At 37.0% G+C, this 25662-nt stretch overlaps 1 protein-coding gene across 2 annotated transcripts in view; it reads right to left on the bottom strand.

The window, feature by feature from the left end:
• Window positions 1-25662, bottom strand: part of NALCN (sodium leak channel, non-selective) — a 224888-nt gene that overhangs the window by 197516 nt on the left and 1710 nt on the right. For both annotated transcript variants that reach the window (XM_035557055.2, XM_035557056.2), the window contains exons 2-5: window positions 24696-24878; window positions 4832-4915; window positions 3076-3215; window positions 2236-2364 (exon numbers count right to left, since the gene is read on the bottom strand). In XM_035557055.2, the coding sequence (XP_035412948.1) occupies window positions 2236-2364; window positions 3076-3215; window positions 4832-4915; window positions 24696-24878 (536 nt within the window). The remainder of the gene's footprint in view (window positions 1-2235; window positions 2365-3075; window positions 3216-4831; window positions 4916-24695; window positions 24879-25662) is intronic.

The raw sequence follows: 25662 nt of genomic DNA, 5'->3' as shown, positions 1-25662 counted from the left end.
CTCTTTTGGCAGTACAACTGTTACTTCTTTCTATTTTTCCAATCCACTGAAAAGCTATGCAGGCAGTTCTGCTAGGACCAGCCCTGACCTATGTGAAGAGGGGACAGACTAACTCCACCCAGAGTTGCTGCCTGGCATGAAAAAACAATCACATATGTATAAGCGTTCACAAAGCATAATGATGAGTATTACAAAAAGAAGCAGAAATAAGTGTTTTCAGAGTAGGAATGAGCAGTATGTCACAAGTAAGGTGTGAATCCACATGTCAAGGAGAAAAGTAAAAAGATACTGTTCATTGTGTGAGAACCCTTCATTTGTCAGAGTAAATGAAGGAAAAAAGTGGTTTTCAATGTAATTCTACTCATACACAACCATAGGAGCCATTTAAAGTTAGAAGTCAGTTTTGGGGAAGGCAAAAGCGGTTAATTACTTTCTGAAGGTGCCTATCTCAGGTATCTAAAATGTACCTTAAATTAGATGTCTAACTTCTAAAGAGCTAAAAATACATACACAATGATACTGAAAGAAAAAGGAGTTAAGACTAGACTTGATGTTCAAGTCTCACATTTCTTTATTCTGCATATTTCACTTTTCCATCTTTAACACATTTTAGACAGGCTTTTATTTTTTATTTTGTGTGCTGGGTATTTGACACTTTTAACCTTTCCCTGTAATTCAGCTTTTCAACAATCTAAATTTGAACCATAACCACTTTCCCATTATTTTTCAATAACGCAGTATTCAGAGAGCAACTCAGTACATTCAGAAGAAACTAAAATTATGAGCAACCTTAAAATTACAGGCTCATTATTCCATATCAAAACCACACCTTATAATGTCCCATTTCATCTTTTTCAATTGAAATCAGGGAAGGGCTACATTCACTGATAGAAGCAATAACAAGATGCATGATCTTTCCTGTGTTACCAATCCTATTTCCTGTTTTCCCAAACTACATAGGTAAATCACAGAATCACAGATATCACAAATACATTTTTCACAAAGATTTTTTCCCATGTCTATGGGGAACTAAAAAATCCGTGCTATAAAGATTTTCTTTTAAAAATGAGAAAAAGTCAGAATAAAATATCTAATTTCCTAAGTGAAAAACAACCACACAATATAATACTCAATGCATAAGAAAATATCCAAAATTCAATCACCTCTTTAACAAAACATCATGTAATGTCTAACATATTCCCAAGTAATTCTGTAACCTTTTTTATATCTGCCACTTTTAGTAATCTCATTTTGTATTTGATAGTTTATTGATCCTAGTTCAGAAAAATCTTTAACACGCTATTTTGCAATAGTCTGACTTTTTATTCTGCACAGTAGCCGATTAAGCAGTGTTTTGCGTTTCTTATAATGTCTATTCTATCTATTTTACTTTCTGACAAATTCAATACAGAAATAAGAGGATACACTTTTGACTAATGCAAAGGCTTCAACTCCAGAGCTAACATTTCCCTATCCAAAGAAGGTGAAGCAACAAAGAAATAGATGCTATAGAATCTCACAACAGTGGTCAAGGATACATCCAAGCCGTCAACTCAACAGGACAAAGAAGCGTATACTTACTGTAATCCTATGAGCATCCCAATGACAAGAGGCTACATATACTGTGCTTCAACTTACCCTTTTGTTTAAGTACGTGCTGAATCAAAAACATGATGTACATTTGATAACCAGTGTAGAGTATTAATTGCACTTTCCAAAGGCTGGGTAAAAAGGATCTTTAGCTTTACATCTGAGTATCAGGTCCCAGTAAACTCTCATCCCAACAAGGGTGTGAGATTCTGTGGAAAGTTCTGCCCTTTACCTTAGGTCTTGCACCATTCCCAGACATTCTGGGAAAAGACAGGAGAATACAGCAAAAGCTGATGAAACATCAGTGACTTGACTCAGTTGAAAGCAGCAATGCTCCTCCTAAAGGCTCTCCTCCTGTCTCAATCTCTCTCACTTATACTCTAACCACACACATCCCCATGCACTCATCCCCTAAATCAGACTGCTGCTCAATACCCTAATTTGTCATCTCTGTTCCATTTTAAATTTATGTGTTTTTTTTTCATAATTCATAACCTATTTGCTTCCCCAATTTATCCTGGGGAATTTATTTTGGTGGACCATTTTTAACCTATTAATTCCATTTTACACGCAATGACACTCACTAAAATTATATATATGCACTGAAAGAACAGCCTCACATTATGCCTACCCAGGCCAACTTACCCTCGCTGTGTGTCATCAGTCACGCAGTGGTATGTAAAAGTTCCAAACATCTGCACCCCCAGGATTCCATACAGGAGGAGAAAAAAGAGAAGGAAAATTGAAACGCTCCAGATTTGCTCTCCAGAACGCCTGGCAAAAAGAAAAACAGCACACTGAGTGCACAGGCAATGTGAAGACACCTCTGAAAAACTGCAGAATAGAAAGTGTGATCACACACAGAGGAGTATTTCATCCCACAGAAAATTTGTCCTCAAAACTGATCTCTTGCTCTGTGCCAGAGCCATGGCAAAAAAAAAAAAAAAAGCCATGATTTTTTTCTAAACTAAGTTAGAGTTATTAAAACAGCTGTAAACTATAAAAAGCAGAATAAAAATAAATAAATCAAATGTAGAAAGTCTAGGTTTTGTAAAATAGTATCTAACGAATTGCACAGGCAAGATGAGATGATGAAGTTGACATCAAATGAATAGAAGAAACCCTTTCACATTACCATTAAGTGTTTTTTACCATTATATGCTGTACAGAATATACTTATGTGTGTATGCTTGTATGTGTCTGTATACATATACCTTCACCTTGATTATTATATGCTCGCACTAATCGAAGAGAATTTACTCCAACTGGTTGAAAATTGCTGGCTACAATTATTAGCAAAATGATTTAAGATTTATTTAAATACCTGGCAGTTTTGATCACTTTATAGAAACCTGATAATTCCTTAAATATAGAAAAGAGCAAGTTTTTTTTTTTTTAAATGCACATTGAGCATTAAGAGTCGTCCTCTGAGCTGCTTGTTCAGTGTTCTAAGTCTGTTGTTCTTCAGATAACAGCCTTACTTACTTTAAGATATTTGTTATCCTGGTTCTTGGCAGCTCAAAACGAAAATATATCCGGAATGCTCGAATCATAATGAGTGGTCTTGGAATCCGCAACATGCCCCAAGGTGACATCTGATCAACTATTTCAGCAATTTCAAACACCTACAAAGAAAAGAAGCATGTTTTTTTTGACAACCCTGTCCTGTTCCTCTTGGTACTTACTTACCCAATTTTTAAAACTACGAACACTATATATGATTTTTATTTTAATTTTCATTTTCAAGCGTCTCTTGGTTCATTTTATGATTCATTTTAAACATGTTTTTTAAAAGAAAAGTCTTAATAAATCCTTTAATCCATTTCTAAGTTATCCTAATGAAATTCTAAAAATATACTCTGCCTACATTCATAACGTTTCTATCTCAAATAACTCAAGAACAGCATGCAACTTTGTGTAAGCTGCATGCATGCGTGCTAGTCCTACCTCCCAGGTTTCCCACAACTTTATTAAAAGTGAATAATTTACCTTTTCCATTATGAAAATCAGTATCTGATAATGAGGCACACCAGCAAGGCTTTTCATATTATATAAAAGTAGATACATCCTGATTGCCGTACATGTTGCAATATGCTTATAAATTCTCCATTTAATTCCAAGAGCATGAGAAAACTGCACATGTTCTCCTATGGCTCCACTTAGGACACAAATTTCTCAGCCAAGCCACAGAATAGGGAAACATTTCCGTAACACTTTGACAGGGCAGGCACTCCAGAAGGACTATTTAGCTTAATGATTGGGTAAAAATGTCTTGTCTTTACCCTCATCTCCCATTCTGAGAGCTACTGCTTAATGTAGTATTTGTTCAAAATACTAAGAAAATGGAGGGGGAACCTGGCAATGCACAGGCTGGGTAACCTGTGGTGCTCATCTGTAACAGCCTATCTTGACTGTATATGTATACATGATGTACCAAATTCTTCACTGTGTATAAAGCAGAAAATGACAACGTATCTTAAATTTTTCAGAAGTGGCTAAGCTTTGCCTAATGGCAATCTCAATGGATCTTTTACAGTCCCTGTGTTATTAAAGGCCAAATCTCACAGTCCTTGATCTATTCTCATTCAAAAAATTGGCTTAAGGACCAATTGTTATGTGGGACACAATTTGACCTGTACCTTAACAGTCCATGCTTTTTTTGCAACAGGTCCGACTTCATTACTTTATGAAAACTTACCACATTGTTTCCAAATGTATTTTTAAATATATTTTTTAATATTTTATATTTACCTTCTATTATGGGGAAGGTTTTGTTGGGTGTGGCCCATACTACATGAAACCCCTCCGCCTACCCAGTCAATATGCCTACAGAAATGCAAATATCTACTATTTGAATCAGTCTCCCTTTAGCTGCCTATGCTACCATCACATCCAACTAAACTCAATGAAAGAAGGGGGACAATGGAAGAATAAGGGACAAATGGCTCTCTGAAGATACTTCTCTCTCCTTTTGATTATGCAGAGTTTATGGTAGCAAGCTTCAGATTGTTAATGACTTCTCAGTGATAAAAAATTAAACAAGATAAATACTAAAAGATAAATTCTACTGCCAGTGTAGCTATGCTGCAATGTGCAATTATGGTGCTATTGAATTCAACATTTTTAAAAATAATCAGACCCATATACACCCATTCTTCCACAGCTCATAATTACTTGTCTGTGTCACATATCTTCCATAATCAAATACCTATTAATTGAAAAAGGTAAGTGAAATAAGTACCTGTAAAACCAGGGACACCCAAAGACAAAAGACCATGAATCCATCAAACACACACCAACGATCCTTTACATAGGAGCTATCACCCTACGAGAGAGAGAAAAGCTAAGAGGTTTATTGTTGTTGTTTTACTGTCAGGATTTACTAATATCACAAACTAAAGTTCTTGAAAGAAAGAAAAGTCTTCTCTGAACCATTTTTAAAATGCCACTTTTGACAGACTCCGAAAGCCCAGTGTTAGTAAAAACATATAAACACACCTTGTGAGTAAAAATAAATGGTAGCTTCAGTCTTGTGCAACACTTCTCTTCAGCTTGTGTCAAAAATAATATATTAAGAAACCTTTTATTTGTACTTTGACATACATCAAAAAACACACACACAAATGAACACAGGACTCACTTTTCCACCGTCTTGCCTATTACATGATACTTGCACAGGAAGGTAAGTTTAAAATGCTAACAATCCAGTATTATGCCATTCAGTTACTTCAATATTTTTCAAAAGCTTCAATCAATTCAGTATAATTTTACATTCATTTCTCGTAAGTTTTAAACAATTTTTCATGCTCTAGAAAAGTCCTGCCATTTACAAAACACTAGAAAGTAATCACTATCTCATCACAATGCAGGCTTTCAAGTTTTTTCAGACTCTTGAGCACCTCCATATGATCCCAAAATGATAGATCATTCTTTAAACTTCAATAAGAAGCTGTATGTTGAACTTTTTATCATTGATATTATCAGCACTCCATTAGTTGTCTAGGACAAGGTATTCAGAGTATACCTTTGCACTACTGAATAAAAGAGACTCAGGACAGAAAACTGAGCACTGCATCCTCGATCACCCATATGCCTTCCTACCTGTTCTCTGGCTCTGTTTTATACTTCTTCAGTCAGCTCACTAAAATAAGACCATAGCCTGGTTTTGGTGATAGTTCAATCCAGAGACCATTCCTAAAAGGCAGCACAGATAATACTGCAGCAAAGCTCAGTTTCCTCCATACTGCACTGCTCCAGTTTGAACAGGTATGGGGATACCTATTAGCTTAGGTATCCCCACATCTCACGTCACTCCCAAAGACATAAAACACACTCTCTCCACCACATAATATAAAAACACTGCTAATGGCTCACACTTTATTTCAAACACTGAATTGAAAAAACAAACAAACAAAAAAATCCCTACACTTTTAGGTAGATTTCGTCTGAAGGTTACAGAACTCTGTGTACCACCCAGAGCATGGAAGAAGTTGTAGACAAAATGCATACAGATGCAGCTTGCTGAAACAGATGCCAGATGAGACTAGACCTAAGGAATGTGAATAACCCAGTTTTATGTAATATAGCAGTAAAAATGTATGCAGAGACATTGGTAGTGTATCTCAGGGCACATGAACACCCCTTTCCAAATCAGGTTTCTCACAACGGATTGAACATGCCCTCCTCTGCCTTATACACTCTCTGGTTCCTTTTCTCTATTTCGTGTTCTTCCAGGTACAGTGTTTTCCATCCACTTGTCACAGATATAACTGAACGAAAATGATTTGTCAGGTCTGAAAAATCTTGAAGTCATTACCGGACTTTGCCTGTTATGTGATTCCTGGCTTGATACGCATTGTTTCCTATCTGAGGGATAGCTATTTCAGTAAACTTGTGCTTGTTTTCAAATGTCTCAGCATTTTCATCAGTTCTAAAAGCACAGACAAGAAGTTTTGTTTTAATGTAATATTTTCAATGTCATACAGTATCCTAAAAAGGATTTATCATTCCTTGCAGTAGGTGACAGCAAGATGTATTGTGTAAATAGAGATAAAATATGTTTTCTTGTTTGTTTTATCTCAGTTGCAAAAATTACTTAAGGCAGAAGTGAACAAAAAAAAGGGTATAAGGATAATACAGTACGTGATTTTCAAATCAGAAATAAGGGACAGAGAACCTTAACGCTTTTCAGATAGGTTTTCTAACAAATAAGGATCTTAAAGTTCTCCTCCACCTAAGAATTATGAGAAGGAAGGCTGCAAATCAGGAAATAACAGAATTTGTGCATCATAATTTTAACCCGTCCTTCCTAAAGAAAGACTTAGTTCCCTGGTAAAGTCTGAGCTAAGGAACTCTTCACTCCTGGCTGAACAAACATGGTTGTTTCAGCTGCTATGTTCAGTATCCACGAAGCAGACACAAGCTATCCCTGTTCCCACTTACTACACAAATCCCCGGTGGTGTTTCAACATGCAGCCTGAGTCCTTCGGTGGCACATATGAACAAAGATGTTGATTGGTCTTTCTCTAGCTGAAGAACTCTTTGAAACTCACTTGTCTTCGGCACCATTTGTGTAAAGCAAGAAGTTTTACCTGAGTTGTGCTATACACATCTGAGCACAAACTTAGTTCCTGTATTCACCCTCCTCTGAATAATCCCTCAAGCACTCACTAAAAGCCAAATCTTTTTTTAGAAATTGCTTTTTCTCTCCACAATACATGTGGCATGATTGAATCGGCTCTGATCCTTTACCTTACAAAGGAGGATGTCATGACCCTTTTCAGTCTTCTCACCACTTGCGCTGCTTCTCCATCTTGCTTCTCAGTGCCAGTTCAGGCCAGCTTCCCCCCCACATCCTCCCACTGAGACGGGTTTTCACTGGATCACCCACAGAAACTTACGGCATGTGAATTACATTTACAGAGACTACTAATTTTTGGAGAGATTCAGGTCCTATTTGCTTTGCATGCCTTGTCTAAATCCTTTTCACATTTGTCATTTGTCTGGCAGTGGACATGGTGGGGAATCTTTAATGTGATTATACTGTGTATTGCTATATGGGATATTATTTGCTGTTGGAGGCATTTTTAAGACAGGATCATAAACTGCTTAACATGAAAATCAGAATATACTTTTTATTATGAATCTGGATACTGACTTCTAGCGCTACTTAATTCCATGAGAATCTAATTCAGACTAAACACAGGCTAATACTCACATATTAATAGCACTGAACAGTGAGATTCGTTCACACTATTCCACCTTTTTTATTGGGTTCAAATTCCATACTCATGAAGACAACAGCATTCTGTTCTTGGAAAGGAATACATATATATGAGATTTAAATACATGTGGTTACCTCTCACCTATGATAGTTAAAGCACTATGTTAATTCCTCGCCCTTTTTTCATCATGTCTGCTGCAGTCTGAAAATTATTTGTAAGGTTGTTTTAGCATTTTCCTGTGAACGCACTATTGTATACTATTTACATCACGGTTTGTAAGCCTTTGAAATGTGGTCTAAACATTTGCAAAAGATGAAGGATTAGTACTGTAGACTAAAACCTCATGCTGAGACTATTTCAAACCTCTTAAAGCTATTAAAGTTGCTGGCTCCCTATTGCCTGCAGTGGACATTGGATTCTTTAATGTGCACAGCAAGTAATGAAAGCTTCTCCACACATTTACAGACAAAAAAATCCCTCCTGACAGAGCAGTGGATGCTAGTTCACTTACACAGTCCATGACCACAGGCTTGGGACAGCCTTTAGAAGGCTTTTGTGAAGTAAACCATGCCCTCACTTAATGTCTCTGCCAGGTAAACTAAGGGGTGCCACTTGAACTCAGTGGACTAGCTAACAGCTAGCTTAATAGCTAACACCTATTAAACACAAAGCATTTTAAGATCCTCAAAAAATCTCAAGTCCAAAGTAGCAATAAAGCTTAGCTAGATGGATTAATCTTTTCTTCATTAAATAAAGGCCTATTCATTACTTTGCAAGCACCCTTCCCAGTCTCCCCAAACAGTTTCTCCTAATAACACTACCAGCTTCTCCCTCAGCATTTATTTACGCTAGTGCCGCTGTTAGGCTAGTACACAACCATGTAAATGGCATTCTTGGTAAACACTCCATGTGGAATGGATCAGAGGTTTGCTTCTCTCTCAGAGATGCTCATCTGAATTAATCTGAAATTTGACATCCCAAAAGAAGAGGCAAGCTTGACAAAACAGTCTGTAATTGCAATATTCTCTGCCCTGTAAGAATGTAAATGAGTCCTACCATGTCAATGCAGCCTTAACTAAGGAAGAATACCTCAAATTCAGCATAAGACCTACTTAGTGTTCCTTTAAATATTTGAAAATAGAAGCAAGAAACAAATCCCCTCCCTACACTCTCCTTATTTCACCATTTCTGACCAATTTTAGTACCTTTACATTAATGGAATACAACATATTAGCTCACTTCTTCATTTTTGTTTTCTACTTGGTATACTGATAACCTAATGACAGCACTGAGATACAGAAAGACACAGTTTCTCAGTTGTAACCACCACATTGCAGATAAAGTAGCAACTGACATTATTATGTGCCCTAGACAGCAGTTAAACATATTCATCGAAGAAAACCCCACACTTTATAAGATCCAACTCATCAGAAATGTGAGCCAATATAAAATACTGATAGAACCACGGCCAGGATCAATATCACACTTGAGGAAATCATACCACGAGAGCCATTGCAGTTTAATGTCCACCAGAAGGGAAGATTGGCCAGACTGCTGTTTTGTTAATAAAAGTTTATTGTGTTGTCAACCTTGCCGAAGACAAATTGCTCTGTGAAATCAACATCTGAACTGCTCAAAACAGCCTGCTAGAAGATTGATTAGGCCTGCTGATTTTGTTAAGCAATTTCAGGACCTGAGTGGCAAAGGAGACAGTTTAGCTAGATTATAGTGCAGTCTATCACCTAGGTCATTTCTGCCCTGCTTCTCTTTTAACATCTCAGGAACATTGCAGGATGAACGACAAATCACTGCAAGTGAAAAGCCTCCTCTGCCTCCCTGCTTGCCTTCGGGAATTTCTTTTTCTCTCTCATCCCTGCTACAACCTGTTCTCTGAATCCTCTCCTCCTGCCTCTTCCAGCTGCCTCTGTGGGAAAGCGAAACAAAAAAGAAGTGACTTGACATTTGCTCTGATAGTAATCAGATTTATCATCATCTGCTCTGGAAAGCAGTTCTGTAGTCATGGGTCTGTCATTAGCAGAAACTTAATTCTCCCACTTCTCCTCACAGTCTCTGACACAGGACAGCTGAAAGATGGCACAAATGCGACGAGACCAGCATGCTCAGTAAAAAACAGCTAGCTGGCTATTCTATCATGGTCACTGGATCCTGCATGTTTTGGCAATAAATAAAACACATCAAGAACTCTAGCAAATTTTTCAGATCACCCTGCAGGCTACTTTGTGTAGCACTACAAATAAGCATTAAGGGATGGAAGCTGACATTTACTGTCATTTTAGGAGCAGCATAAATACACAGGAGGAAATAGAAGAAATAGAGGTAATGAGAAAATGGGAGCATCGTTTTTCCCCCCTCCACTGTGCTCATTATAACACAAAAAGAGCAAGCTAGAACAGAGGGCAAAGCTGAGTCAGGGACAGAAGAATCATCCTCCCTCCCCGTTTCCTCACTGCACACAAACACTTGTAGGGCAAGGAAGAGGGAATGGGACAGAGAAAGAAAACAGATCTCAAGGGAGCATCTTGCATAACCTCCCTCCCCTCTGCAGAGGCAAATAAAAATACACACGTTCAGGGTATCTAACTCCAACTCCTACTCCACCACGTGCACACATACACCCCTTATGTCTCTGGCTCAAATCCAAACTTCTCCCATTTTGTTAAAACCTGCTGTTCACAGGTTTGTTTAGTAGCAGAATGATGTGGACAAATCCAGCCCAGCCCCTAGACTTACAAATACTTCCAATGTTGCCCTCACACAGATGAGAAAATGAAGAGATAAAGCCTAGCGAAGAAGGAAAGCTGTCTCTGACTTCTGTTCTCAATTCTCCTCTCCTGTCCCCCAAATAAAATGATTTCTCCAGTCAGCTCATGTGTCAAACATCAGCCCCCTTCTCTCTTCTTCAGAGCTTTGCAGTTCCTAAGCTGCCCTGGAGCCTGACTTAGGTGGTAATGCAGACAAGCATATGACTCCCAGCTCCACTACCCACTCAAAGCCCAGCCTCTACTCTGTTTTTACTCTGTGTTTTGAAAAAAAAAAAAAATAGAACCCCGAGTATTTTACTACGTAAAAACTAGCAAGTTATATACTAGTCATCCTTTAACACAAAGTACTTCTGGAACTGTAAAATGATGATCCATGCAGGAAAGGAAAGAAATTGAGAATGATTGCTTATCAATGTTGACAACCAATGAAAGCCTGGCATATTTTTAAATGGGTGGTCACTTCCAATTTATCCCTCTGCAACAGTGATAGTATCACTTCCGAACAAACCAAAATATATTTTTTAAAAGTCTGTATTTGAGTAAAGAAAAAACAATAAAAGACGAGGCCACCACTTCTCGTTTCTGTACGTCTTCCTTTTCTAAAAAAAAAGTCTTCATTACCCAGGGCAGGAACTTCTTTAAAATATATTCTAAAATACACTCACATAGCAGCAATCCGTCTGGACCAGCCAATAGAATTAGAATTGTGAAACATAACTCTAAATGTTTATAGTGGGTGTAGTATTACTTTATCATCATGGAGTTACACAAGTTCAATTTGTACCTACTTGTGTATTGCACTAAATTGCTCCATCATCAGATGCTTCCAACACATCACATAGTGCATAATTTACCTCTGTCATAACACGTAACGTAATATTTACAGTAATCTTGTATTCTATACCAGAAAAAAACTTGGAAAAATCACTTAATGTTACAGCACACAAAACAAAGCTACTCTATTTATAATACAAAAAAGGAAGCACAGCTCTTGCAGTCCTTTGAATTACAAGGTGATTCTATATATGTGACAGACACAGAATGTACACAGTTCCAATCTACCATTACAAAAAAAGCTATAATCACTACAGAACCACTGCTTCATCATTTGCCATAAAATAAAATAAATAATTAAACAAAAAAGATATAAAGGGGATTAGTTGAGATTTTCTGATTATTACCCATGAAAATGTAAGACTAATTCATTCATTAAAAAAAGTCTCAGATGCATTTTTAAGGTTTGAATTTTGTTAATTTATGTAATTAATTTCACCAAACTTAGTACTTCACTTTTCGTAATGGGAGGTCTTTGAGCTCTACCATTCATCATCTCACTTGCTGCTACTGACAGCCAAAATAAAAATAAAAACAATAAAACAAAACAAAACAAAAAGAAAATAATCGGAAATAGAATTTTTATTGGGCTGTTCAGAGAAAGACAATAAAAAATGCAGTTCAATTTCATTTGACTCAGTGACCTATGTCATGAACAAATGGCAATAGTTTCAGGGAATTTGCAAAAGGAAGAAACAATATGTATAGTGAACTAAGAAACAAGACTTTCAAATACACACACAAGGACCATTTTACTTGCTAAAAATCCTGTAACCATATTTGCTGTAAAACAAACAACAACAACAACAACAGCAACAAAACTGAGAGGAGTTAACAAATGCTGTTTTAAAACAAAACTGATGACGAAAATTTAAAAACACAATACAGAAACAGACATGAAAACATTATACAACGCTCTTTTCCTCAAGTACAAAAAGCATCAAAGAGATTGACCATTTCCACAGACCAATCATAGAATCACAGAATCATTAAGGTTGGAAAAGACCTCCAAGATCATCTGGTCAATCACCCTACTACCAATATCTCCCACTAAGCCATGTCCCTGAGCACCACATCCAACCTTTCCTTGAACACCCCCAGGGACGGTGACTCCACCACCTCCCCGTTCCAATGCCTGGCTGCTCTTTCTGAGAAGAAACGTCTCCTCATTTCCAACCTAAACCTCCCCTGGTGCAACTTGAGGCCATTCCCTCTAGTCCTATCACTAGTTACCTGTGAGCAGAGGGCAACCCCCAGCTCCCCACAACTTCCTTTCAGGTAGTTGTAGAGAGCAATAAGGTCTCTCCTGAGCCTCCTCTTCTCCAGACTAAACAACCCCAGTTCCCTCAGCCGCTCCTCACAGGACTTGTGTTCCAGGCCCTTCACCAGCTTTGTAGCCCTTCTCTGGACATGCTCCAGGGCCTCAATGTCCTTCTTCTACTGAGGGGCCCAAAGCTGAACACAGTACTTGAGGTGCGGCCTCACCGGAGCTGAGTACAGGGGGATGATCACCTCCCTGGTCCTGCTGGCTACACTATTCCTGATACTAGCCACGATGCCACTGGCCTTCTTGGCCACCTGGGCACACTGCTGGCTCACGTTCAGGTGAGCATCATCAGCACCCCCAGATCCTTTTGGAAAGGAATGGCCCAACACACCTCCCATATCAGCAAAATCAGCATACGGCACCTCCATTCAGCTGATGGATAAGTAATTCAGACAGCCCAACATCCAGAACTGCCAGGCACTGTCTTCCCATATAGTCACAGAGGACTAACATGTTCCTATCAACGCCCAACAGCAGGTATGGCTACAGAACACACGGGAGCTCCACGGGTGTATTACACGGCTGCTTTCTCAGGACACCACTCCACCACTGCTGTTGAGTGGTAACATGCCCTGCAGAGAGATTTCATGGGTTACTGCACAGAAAGCCTGAATTTCATTTCCCTCTCCATATGCTCATTAGCCAACTGTATCCAGTGCCATAAGTATTGCCTTATGAGCTGATTCGGCTCCCTTGGATGTCTTAATGGTTCACCAACTCTAAAAGTGGGTAATCAGGAGCAGTATTAATACAATTCCCCTCCCTGGAACTGCAATCACTGTTTCCAGGAAGTACATCGGAAAAAAAATCTACACTCTGAGAATGATTAAATGTTGGAACAGGCTGCCTAGATGTGTGCTAGCATCTCCCTTCCTGGAAATATTCAAGACAGCTTCATAGGCCCCTGGAAAACACAACTGAAGGCCCTGCTTTCAATCGGAGGTTGCTCCAATCTCTGTAGGTCCCTTCCAATGCAGACTTGTCTATGACTCTGTGCCTCTAGGACAACCTCCCCAAGATGCCAGTTCTTCAGGGCAGACTCCAGTTCTGTATACAGCTCCACATGCATGTTTGGAAGCACTCTGAAGCCTTGCAAGGGTGATGAGTGTTAAATGCTCTTGTGATGAAGTGTTTGGTAACAAGGCAGCTGCTTTAGCCAGCAGGATCCTGCCCTCCCACAGCTCCCATTTCACAGTGGATGCAATGTGCCTGTTTGGATGCGCTGTTTCAAGGTGAAAGCTCACGCTTTGAAACATCAGATATTGCTGGGACATTGTGCCAGGAGACTTGATACGCAAATGGTCCGATCTCACATCACAAAACCCACATTCATAGCCATCATTTGCAGCTCTCCTTCAACAGAAAAGAGCCACAATGATGAAAGCTGAGGTAGATGAGGAGGCAATTTTCAGACAAAGGATTTTATTATTCAGTAATTAACATTATTAAAAGCTGATGAAGCCATATTATGCTAAAAAGAGCAGGAAAAGTTTATGGAAATGATAATCTTAGTATAGCCATAAGAAAGCAGTATTTTCAAAATTCTCACTAGTGGCAGTGAACAACATACTCTGAAATGATTTTTTTTTTTTCATTCAGCTTACTACCTTAATACCCTCCCATTTTTTTAATCTTTTTTTCATGAAAATACAGCTTCACAGAAATGTTCTTATTCACTTCCACAGGGATTTGGATGCCATTATGATTTTTCTTCTTGATGGCTTCTTTCATTCCCTCGAATTAAAGACAGAAATGTGCATAAAATAATAATAAAAAAGATATTGTTTAATTATAGCACATTTCTCTGAAAATGCAAGTTGCAACACAGAATGGCATATTAGGGATAAAGTTCACTTTCACCCGACCTGAATATATAAAATGTTAGTATGCTGATTTAACTGCTATCCCAGTATTTGTATCATTCTATCCTGATATAAACTGATAGACTAGCAGTGTGCCTTGATGATAGCTGCTTTCATGAATAAAAACAGTAAAATCATCCCTGAGATTGCTATTAGAATGGGAAAACATAACATCACTGAAAAGTAAAGTTTTGTCCATCTAATTGGACTGTATATTGAAAAAGCATTTTAAAAATATATTATGAAAGTCAATATCATTTTTTTAAGCAACCTTAAAGTTAAATTATGATCATGGTGGCAAGTCACTAAATACACTGGACATGTATGTTAATCCATGCCCCCAAATAATTTCTCACTAAAAATTTCTACGACCCATTGACTGGTTAGAGAAATTGCCTTTTTTTTTTTTAGAAATAGTGCCTATGTAAGTTCAGCAAGTAATTTAAATGCTTTTGATTTTCTAATACTCAAAAGTAAAAATTGTAGAAAAGCCCCACTGTGTAACAAGTCATTATGTTCCTGTAATAAACACTCCAACAAAAACAGGCACAAGTAACCATAGAAACAGGTGCGTATATTCTAGAGCAGTGGTCTCTACCCTTCCCTGGCCCACAAGCAGTGACACTGAACTGGCAGCATGCTGCAGGCAATTTCTTGTTTGTTTTCCTCATGATAATCAGTTTTAATTTTTTTAATTTCCTGTGACTGGAAACAGCATCAGAGCATTTTGCTAGCAACAGGATCCCAACAGACTGGGAACTGATGTCCTTGCAATGGACAGACGTGCTTCGCAAAACAGCAACAGATGAACACAGGACTGAAAGTCTTATTCTAGTAATGGATATCAAAAGTGTTATGAAATAACATTTGAAGACTATCGATCACAGCTGCCACAGATGTTTAACTGGATATTCCAATATTTTTAATGCCAAGACAATTTGCAATAATATACAGTTTGCCAGAACAGACTAACATGGGACCTGTACTACACATCTAGGTTTCCAACAGCATTATATATAGTACAGAATTCTGATTTTTAATATAGATCTGTAAAATAATTTACTGTTAAGGACATATAATGTTCACCTTATAGTCCCAAGTCATAGAGTCAAAAGGGAAACTCAAATCTCAAGTTAACTGGATCTTTGTTTCATGTTTGCTTTGTGAGATTTTTTAATACAAAGGGCAAGCAGTTTTCTCTTTCTATTTTTTCCCGTCTGCAGAATTACACTTTAATCAAAGCATCTCAGCATTTTCTCATCCCCACCAGTGATTCCACTGGTTGTATCCCTGCCTTCCAGGTCGAGCTTGTTGCTCCTATTTGTGATGTGCACATCCTGCGACTGAGCTCTCACCACCAGGCATCACAAGCCATCAGTGTGTGCTGACACGGGATGACAGGAACCTTATCTTCTGTTTTATTACCTGACCTTTGAAAATGACACAACTTCCCCATCCTTAACTCATTTGTATGCCATGGGGTATACAGCTTATCTAAAGTCACAGAGAACATTAATTTTGGAATTTCCATCTTCTGTTTTAATCTGTAACACAGCACAAACTGACCTGACCAAGTTATTAAAAGCTGGTGAGCAAGCTGACAACATTTCACTGTAATTCAATCAGCATTTCCATCATTTATCAGAAGGATTACACTCATTTTGTAATCTCTCCATTCTTGTTAGCTGAAGGTGGAATGCTTAATATCAAAAGTACTGAAAAGAAGGTTAAAAAAGGTACTTGCAATAAGGTATAGTACACATAAGTAATCCATAACTCAATAAAAACTTCTGAATGAGGATGATTATGGAAGAAACTCATTTAAGCATAAATGAGTTAATGGCATGGAGTTAAAGAAGAAGCTGGCACCCAGCTGTCTGGATATTTTCTGTAGTGCCCTTTGTCCATTAACAACAAATCTCTAAATAATGAGTTACATTAACCCCTCACTGTGAGATACCTAAAGGCTAGGTGCTACCATCCAGACTTGTTACCTTTAAGCTTCCCTTATAGTCAATGGAGAAAAACAGTCCAGATGAATTACCTTTTGGAAGAGTCTATTTTGGACACAAACAGCTAATTACAGACAACTGCAGACCCTCAAATAAGCTTTGATGAGTCCTACTAAATGTGTTTCTATTTTAAGCCCTAAAACTAAGAAGTGAAAACTATTTCATGCAAGCAAAGATGACGGAAAAAAGGGGAGAATGTCCAAATGGCCATCAGCTGCCACTGGAAACCATGGCAGATCCCAGCTTAGATCATGGCAACCAGGGTATTTCATTACAACATGAAAGTGCCTGCTCCACCTCATGCTGCCTGTACTGCAGGAGGAAAGCTGTGTGTTTGCAAAGAACCGAATATAACAGCGAGTCCACACAGCTCAGATAAGGCTCCAGCTGGCTCTGTCCATGCTTCTCTCACCTGGAGCTCACAGATAGCAACTACAGCAACCAAAGCACCTACCAGAAAAATTATGACGAAAGCATGCTGTCCTCATGGAGCTAATGCTGCCTGGGAACATGTGACATGCTGAAAGCCATCGATTTCAGTTAAGGAAGGATCCTGGCTGTACTACTTAACAAGGGAAACAGCTCCAGCCTGTTGCGATCTGCGATCACAATCTGCGATCGAGCTGGGAGAAGATTAGGCTTTGTTTCAGCTCCTGTATGAATTTGCAGTGCTGAAAGCTAATGATGCAACCATTTCCTTCAGACTCTTGCAAGAATACTGAAGTTGGTGAATGGCATTCAGTGCTACTGAAACAAAGTCTGACAAATACAATTCGCAACTTCTTTAGTCAGTAGAAAAGTTTTGCTGTGAATGTAATTGATTTAACAATAGGGGAAATGTCAAGGACCGTTACTTCTGACTTTCTATAATCTCCTTTGCTAGCTGACATGTGTCACAACTACACAGCAAAAAGAAAGACGTTTCTATTAAATTCTGTATAAGATTTCTTATTTTCAGCATGATGGTACTAAATTAGGTGACAACTACACTTTTTTAACAGACAGAAGAGCAAGAACTCTCACACCTTCTATTTCAAAGTGTTACTCTTTTAGCAGAGGGACAGAGTAAACCGTGCCTGCTTGTCACAACAAGATTTCAGCGTAAATTTTGTAATACCATAGTGACTGCGATTAGAAATCGCAGTGAGTATGGGTTATAATGAAGATAACTCCACATACCCTCACAGTGTCCATGGAGTGAAACCATATCCATTCATCTCTCATTCCCTAGAGGCAGAATTGTTAGCAGAGACATCTGTTCCTTGGTTTCTTTTTGTTGCCATGGTCATGAATTCTTTTGCAACCTAGACATAGTTTCCTCGAACTTTCTCAGACTTTGGCACATTTTCCTCTTTGGTAATTTAAAATGCCAACAGGGTAATTATGTCTAATGCAAGCAACCTACCTGAAGTATTTCTCTCTCTCTTAATACAAAGTCTGAAAGTAAAAACTTCTAATAAAGAAAAGATACCTTTAAAGTAAATTATCCTTACCTTGCTCATTCCCATGTGATATGACTTTCGGAAGACAGTTTATTAGAAAGCAGAAGATAATTTTCGTATCACACATTAAAAGAAATACCAAGTCCTTTCATCTGAGGTTAGGATTCCTGCTTTCTTTCCTAAGAGTGATGCTGAGCTAATATCATGTCTGTTTAATGTTTCAGACTTATCTTTCAATTCTCTGTCCACAATTCCACCCCACCTCCTTTTCCAACGTGGAGATCATTTTGGAAACTTTCCTTGAACCAGTGAACAGACCTATGTAATGCACATACGGTCATGTTCATAAGTGCCATTTGAGCAGCATATAAAATGTGAGCTTCAGTTCGACAGGACTGCAAGTCTTGTCAGTGGGTTTAGAACTTCATTCACAAACTATTTTCAGCAGCTACAAACATTAGTGAATTCGTGGTGCTCTCAGAAGCCTGCCAATCAATCAGTAAGTTACGAAGAAGACATAAACTACATATAATGGGGAGCACAATTCAAAACTTATTCAAGATACAGGGAGGGAGACTGATCTGCTTTCATTTAAACAGTTTTAACATTCCTTGACACAGCTGATTTATAGCAGAGCTCTTTCTGACCGAGGAGCCCGAGATACAAAACTAATCAGAACCAAAGAACCACTGAACAATACTTACAGTCCGAGAAATAAAGCTCAAAATCTATGATCAATTGAAGGAAGTGTAATTCTGAACTGAAGAGATGTCAAATTGAATTCAGTAACTTTTACTATTGCACTAAATTTATTACATTTAATACATTAGTACACGGTGTGGAAATAGGGTGGCAAAAAATGCTTTCATTTCTTAGAAAACTAATTTCATTCACCAAAAAAAAAAAAAAAAGAATTATGGTAGCACACAATGTTTAATTTCTGGATACAAATCTAAATCAGTGGTTGCAGGCAATAAGATAATTTTCAGCTCAGTGTAAAAGTCCCAGTTTCATGATCCCAACAGATCAGAGGTTAGTCACTTACCTAGACTTACCTAGGTCTGCAAATCTGCATAATCCAGATATTCTGGCAATCACCTTATTATATGTTTCCTGATAAACTCTAAGTAACATAGAGCATTTCTGATCAAATAAAACGCTACTTAGAGCATTAAAAAAATGGTTGCCAAAGAAGTAAATGAATTCTGTGAGAGTCTGATTGATAACAAAACCCACCACTGTTCACTTTACTATCATAAAAGATAACCCTGACTTCTGCTAAATCTCTGATACTACAGAGTGTTACTTGGCCACTCGAGACCAACGGAGCTTTGTGTTTCAGGAGACTATGATTTAGCCTGTATTTTTGCTGAGCAGATGTACCTAAGTATAGCTGTGGAAAACATTTCACCATGAAGACGATCTTAAATGAGAGGATCAAAAATAAAATTTAATTAAGCAATCTCTTGAAATACCTCTGAATTTTTCATTGAGCTGAATGAATGATGAGATTGGACACCATGTTAGGACTGGGAATCTTTCTGTCCATGACAGTGATAGCTATTGTTTTTACTCTATTGACAGCAATGATTACAAATAGAAGTTTGGTTTCATTAAGTTAAAACATTCCTATTCCTAAAATTCACATTAATCTGATTTTGTTAAATTGCATGGATTCCATGCTTTAACACCCAGTCTTTGCCTGCATATCACATTTTGATGTTTTAACAAGTCAAAGAGATATCCTGGCCCTAATTCTTACCTTCAGTCACCCCTGAAGCAGAGCTGTCCTTTATATTAATGTTTCTAGATTTGAGATAAAGAAATAATATGTATGTAATAACTGTAAAAGAACCTTATTCACAGTTTTATAAAAATGTCCCTTTTGTTTCACACAATCCATAGCTTTTTTAATGTGTAGAATGTCTGTGATATTTACCATTAATCTTTTTAATCTCTTTAATTACTTTCAAAGAAATCAGAATTTTTAAATTCTAAAATATTAGGTCTTTTTAAAAAATGTTACAATTTGATTGGCATCTGCTAACATATTTCCTTTGTTATTTATACAAAAATATTCATGTGGGTAAGTGACATCTATTAATTCATGTGCTGCTCAGAGAACAGAATTTACTTTAAAATCTTTAAAATGTGAGATTTACACATAAAGTTTGCACAAAAAAGAATCTTTAAATATGAAAACATGCATATCTAGGAAGGCAATATTTTTTAAAAAATCAATATTTAAATATTGTTGTATTTATTACAGCAAATTTTCATGACTGAAATCCATCTTAAAAATTATTTGCTCATAAAACCCTAATAGGTTATGCATATATCAAAACAGTGAGCCACCATACTTTCTTTTTTAACTATTTCAATAACTTACTTGACTAAGTAATCAACACCTATCTTCTAATGTCATCAAAATATTTAGTTGGCTCTATTTCAAATCTATCTGAAATAGATTTAATACTGTGTACGCAGTATTTTCCTGAGCTTCTATATTATTTGACAGTGAGCTCTAACATAGACCTTCATTCTTCAATTTAGAACATAATTTAGAATACAAGCATCAAAGAATACTGTAAAAAACAAAAACAAAAACAAATTGATTTGGTCTAATTCTTTGTCTCATGTAAAACAAACCAATACAAGCTGGTTTAATGTTTGTACATACATTTTATTAATGTTGGCTGGCCACATTATAGAAGACTATCCTAGAATTTTGTGTTTTAGAAGACCTCAGTTAGTAAGAAATTATGGTCTGTACTTCATTTTTCAGAGATGAGTTTCTAGGGTACAGACAGACATGTTATTAGCATCTGTTTAAAATTATGACAAGTAGAAATAGCCTATTATCCCCAGAACTATAATATGAATATCATCACAAGCCCTTCAGTCATTTCTTCCAAAGTAGTGCCTATATGCAGAATACAATCTGTTAGAGTGCACATTTATGCCCATTTGAATTCTTCTAAAAGAGTCAATCTAGCGTAACACCTATTAGAAGCAAATAGTGTATGACAGCGGTAATAAATATCTATATGCTCTTTTGAAAACAAAAGCACCTCAGACCCTATAGCAGATATATCCTATACTATCATCTTCTGGTTTCTTTAATGTGTGTATTTCATGCCCCTTGCCTAAACGCATGTCAGTGTCTATTTTCTTTGTAAGTGGTGGATATCAATATGAGCAGTGCCTTTGTAATTCAGAAAGTCCCCTGACTGAATCAATTGTCTTGTCAAATTGAACAAGAAACAACCATTACTCACAAGGTACAGGCAGCCCTAAATTTAAATAGACTTTGCTAGCACACTAAGAATTATTCAGGAGGAAACAAGAGCAATAAAAGGCACAATGTCACAGTAACATTTCAGTTTAACTTTCCTTTTGGGGTAATAAAGCACTTTGATGGATGTATCACTTTATTTTGTCACTTAGTTCACATAGGTAAAAAGAAACTTTTTACAGAGAAAAGGCTAGATTTCTCAGACACTACTTTCCTTTTCAAACCCCCCTGGGAATCAGAGGAAGGAAATTTAAAACTTCTCCTCAGAAGGTGTTAATTAGACATGACTTAACATTTTCAAAAATCTTCTTAGCTCAGCTATACCTACATTGTTATTAATTTGGACTTAAGTGGATAGTACCTACCTTCTCCATAAATTAGATTTCTCTCTGGACTAAAATTTTGCATTAGTCAAGGTTCAAAAGTTTGTTAGCGTTTCAAATCCAAAGGCCTTTACAGAAATCCTGATTGATGGTAAAATTCAGTAGAACCACACAGCAGTGCATGATTCTCTAACCTAAAATTACTGGAAGTGTTCAAGGCCAAGTGGGAGGTGTTCAAGTCTAGTGGGAGGTGTCCCTGCCCATGGCAGAGGGGTTGGAACTAGATGATCTTCCAAACCAAACCATTCTGTGATTCTATGAAAAGTATTGAGTGCACTTAAATTAGAACCACAGTTCATAAACAAATTCCCTTCTATAAAGATGTTTCATATACAAATATCTTTAACAAATGTTAATAGGCTTCTAAACTGTGCCATATTTTACTTTGATTGCCACTGTCTTTGAAATTCCATGGATCATTACTTTCTTGGCAGAGTTACAATACTAACAATTGAAGCAATATTTTCTCTAGAATCAATAATCCAAAGAGCGAGTCAAATAATTCACTAAAAATGGATTATTCATTGATTAGCATTCAAAGAAACACTTGGATAGCATGTTCAAAAAGCTCTAATTTAACAGCTGAAACAAGTTAAGGCTAATCCTATTCTATTACTGTTTTATGAAGTTTACTGCACGTAATACAAGCCCATATTGTTCTCCTACAGTTAGACCCAACTCACATTAATAGCATAGCCAGCAGGTCTGATGAAGTCATCCTTTCACTTTAATCAGCACTTCTAAGACCACATCCACAACTCCAGTTTTGAGCTGAGTTCAGGTTTGGGCTCCCCAGTACAAGAAACATGGAAAATTGTGCTAGTCCAGCAGATGACCACCAAAGAGGTTGGGGAGCTGGAGCACATGACATAGGAATAGAGGGTGAGAGACACGGGTCTGTTCAGCCTTCAGAAGAGAAGGTGAAGGGGAGACCTTGCTGCTGTCCACAGCTGCATCATCAAAATACAGAGAAGATGGAGCCAAACTCTTGGAGGTACAAAATGGTAACACAAGATACAATGCACCAAGTTGGAACATGGAAAATCCTGGTTAACTACCAGGAAAAAATATTTCTTGCATGAGGATGATCAAATCCTGGAGGAGACTGCCTAGAGGACTTGTGGAATCTCCATCCTTGAAGGAGATTGAGATTCATATGGACACAACTGTGGGCAACTTCATCTAACTGGACCTGCTCTGGGCAGCAGGCTGGACTAGATGACTTCTGGAAGTCCCTTCCAAACTAAATTATTCTACAACTCCGTGAATAGTACCAATGAAGGCAATTCATTCCAGTGTTACTATATCCACTGAAGAATGCTAAAAGACATTAAACTGTAAGCAAATCCTCAATTGTTAAAATAATAATAAATGCAGCTGTTTTATATTTAATCTATCTTTTAATAACAGTAGCTGTGCCTTAACTATTTTACTGTATTTTTTATCTAATAAAGAAAGAGTAAAATGTCAAAGTGCAAATCAAATAAACTGCATCCTCATCTATACACGTATAACATGAATCAAGGCAGTGGAACAAACTCCAGACAGCTATTCATTCTGTGAGAACAGACTCATCACACATGCTTCAAAGCTGAGTTCATCAGGTCTACAAAAATACAAATATTAACAACCCAGTGAAAGACATTAGAATATGCAGCAATATATTATTCATAACCGATAGGTGCTTACTGTGAATGAAGCCGGTATTTCCATACACAAAGGCTAAGAAATTAAGCTCTGCACAAATATTACACTGCTGGCTGTCCCTTCCTCTCTCTGCTCTAGTATTCACATGCCCATTTCTTTGCAAAGCCTGTACCAGCTGTAATAGTAACTCGTTATTCTTACACTGTTCAAATGCTCATACTGGTCACTACCCCCCCATTTGTGGGCTTACGTGTCCTCATAGTCACCTGCCTAATGGACATCTCTGAATAAGAGAGTGGTTGTGGCCAGAAATACCACTTCACAAAGGATTGCTTTGGCTTTTACACAACTTGAGAATATTTTCTTAGAATTATCTTATTTCAGTAATTTCCTAAATACTAACATTAATGTTGCTTTAACTTTTGTTATTAATATTTATTAAATATGATGACATAACAGCCTAGTTTGGCAGTGAACAAAAAATGCTACCCACTAACTCAGAAGGAAGTGGAGAGCCAAGAAGAACCTAGGATGTCTCTGGAGTCATCAAGGCCTCTCAGTAGTGAAAGGGAAAGCTAACACTGATTACCTACTCTGTGCAGTAGTGACAAAATTATATTGTTGATAAGCACCACAGATGTTTTTTTCTTGTAACCAAATTCATATTTTTTCACCGAAGACTGGAAACAATCAGTAAAGTAATGCTACATAACGACGACCACTGAAAAACTCTGGAGGTTGATGTTCTATTGTATCCACTAATACAAGTTAGTCCAGCAACAACAGTAAACATATGATAACAGAAACATTTGTTTACTAGCATTCTTTATATTAAGGAAAAAATACAGAAAAGCAAGATAATTTTTTCATTCAGCTCACTGTTAAAACATATTTTCTTCTTTAAGTAAAGTAACCACACAACAAAACATTCATGCTTGCGAAATGAAAATCAAAGTTCTATATCCAAATATGCATCTCCAGACATTTACAAAATATTCTTATTAATGTATATTCAGTTCATTTAGCTTTTATTTTTTTATAATAATACAGTGAAATTATCCATTCCTTTGTAGGAAAACATTATTATGAATGTTGGTAATAAATTTAGGGGGGATTAAATAGGCAGAAAAGCTGCATCTTTCTCATCCTGTCTTTTTTGCTTATATTCCACGGCATTGACTTTTATTAAGAACAATCGTAAAAAGTAAAGTAAGAAGTTAACAAAGATCAAATGTCAGTAACATATATTCAGATCCATTTTCTTGAGCACATGTAGGGTATTTTTAAAATGCTTACCTTAACTATGCCACGGATATGCATTTTTGCTATCATCTCTGCAGTATAAAGGAACATCAATAGAGTATCGAGAGCAAATGTCACATACTGGAGAGGAGGATAATGCTCGAAGGTCTTTGGGGTGTTCATACAAACAGAAATAACACTGATTATGGCACAGATTCGTAGTAATGAGTGTACCCACTGAAAAAAAAAAAAAAACAAAAAACAAAACACAAGAAAACCAAGACATTGCAAGATTGTTTTAATTTTCAAGAACAGCTCAAATATTTAGCCTTCATAACTTGTACAGGCACTTTTTGTAAACACACTTTTGCAGCTTTCTTTTACATCATAATCCATGTATTTAAGGTCTTAATCTCAAAAATAAGCTCTCATGATTTTATGAAACAAAAAATAAATTATTAGTTAATCTGGGAGGTTGCATAATTCATAAACCAAGTATCAAGACCCAGGAAACTGAGAGTCAGGATTCTATCCTTCCTACTTTGCAGTTTTTGCAGTCCAATTTATTTTCAAATGACAACTTGCCATATTTTATATTTTATGCAGACAATAAATAGAATTAGTTCATGTTATAAACTGGGGGAATACATTAAATGAAAACATCTGTGGAAAAAAATTAATTTCGCATTTAGATTAACTGATTTTTCAGTTATTTAAAAATTTTTTTTTTTTTTTCAGTTCACAATTCCAAAAATGAAGAGAGGCACAGGGACTAAAATCATACTTCCATTTATGAAAAGAATAAATATAAAAAAGACTATGTCAAAGAAAGCTACTTCTTAATATCAGGATTCCCTTTTGTTCCAAACAAGTTTTGTTGCTGTTAGAGAACAGTTCATTTCTATGACTACTTAGGTCTCAGTCTCAAAACAATTTTTATTAATAAGGCTATATTCAGTGCTAGGCACAGTGGGAGATCTAATGAGAAGGTAGAATGTATCAGTACATGCGCTTATCATTG

This window comes from Cygnus atratus, chromosome 1 (genome assembly GCF_013377495.2).
Source record: "Cygnus atratus isolate AKBS03 ecotype Queensland, Australia chromosome 1, CAtr_DNAZoo_HiC_assembly, whole genome shotgun sequence".
NCBI classification, from domain to species: domain Eukaryota; kingdom Metazoa; phylum Chordata; class Aves; order Anseriformes; family Anatidae; genus Cygnus; species Cygnus atratus.
This window is presented reverse-complemented; position numbering and strand designations above follow the sequence as displayed.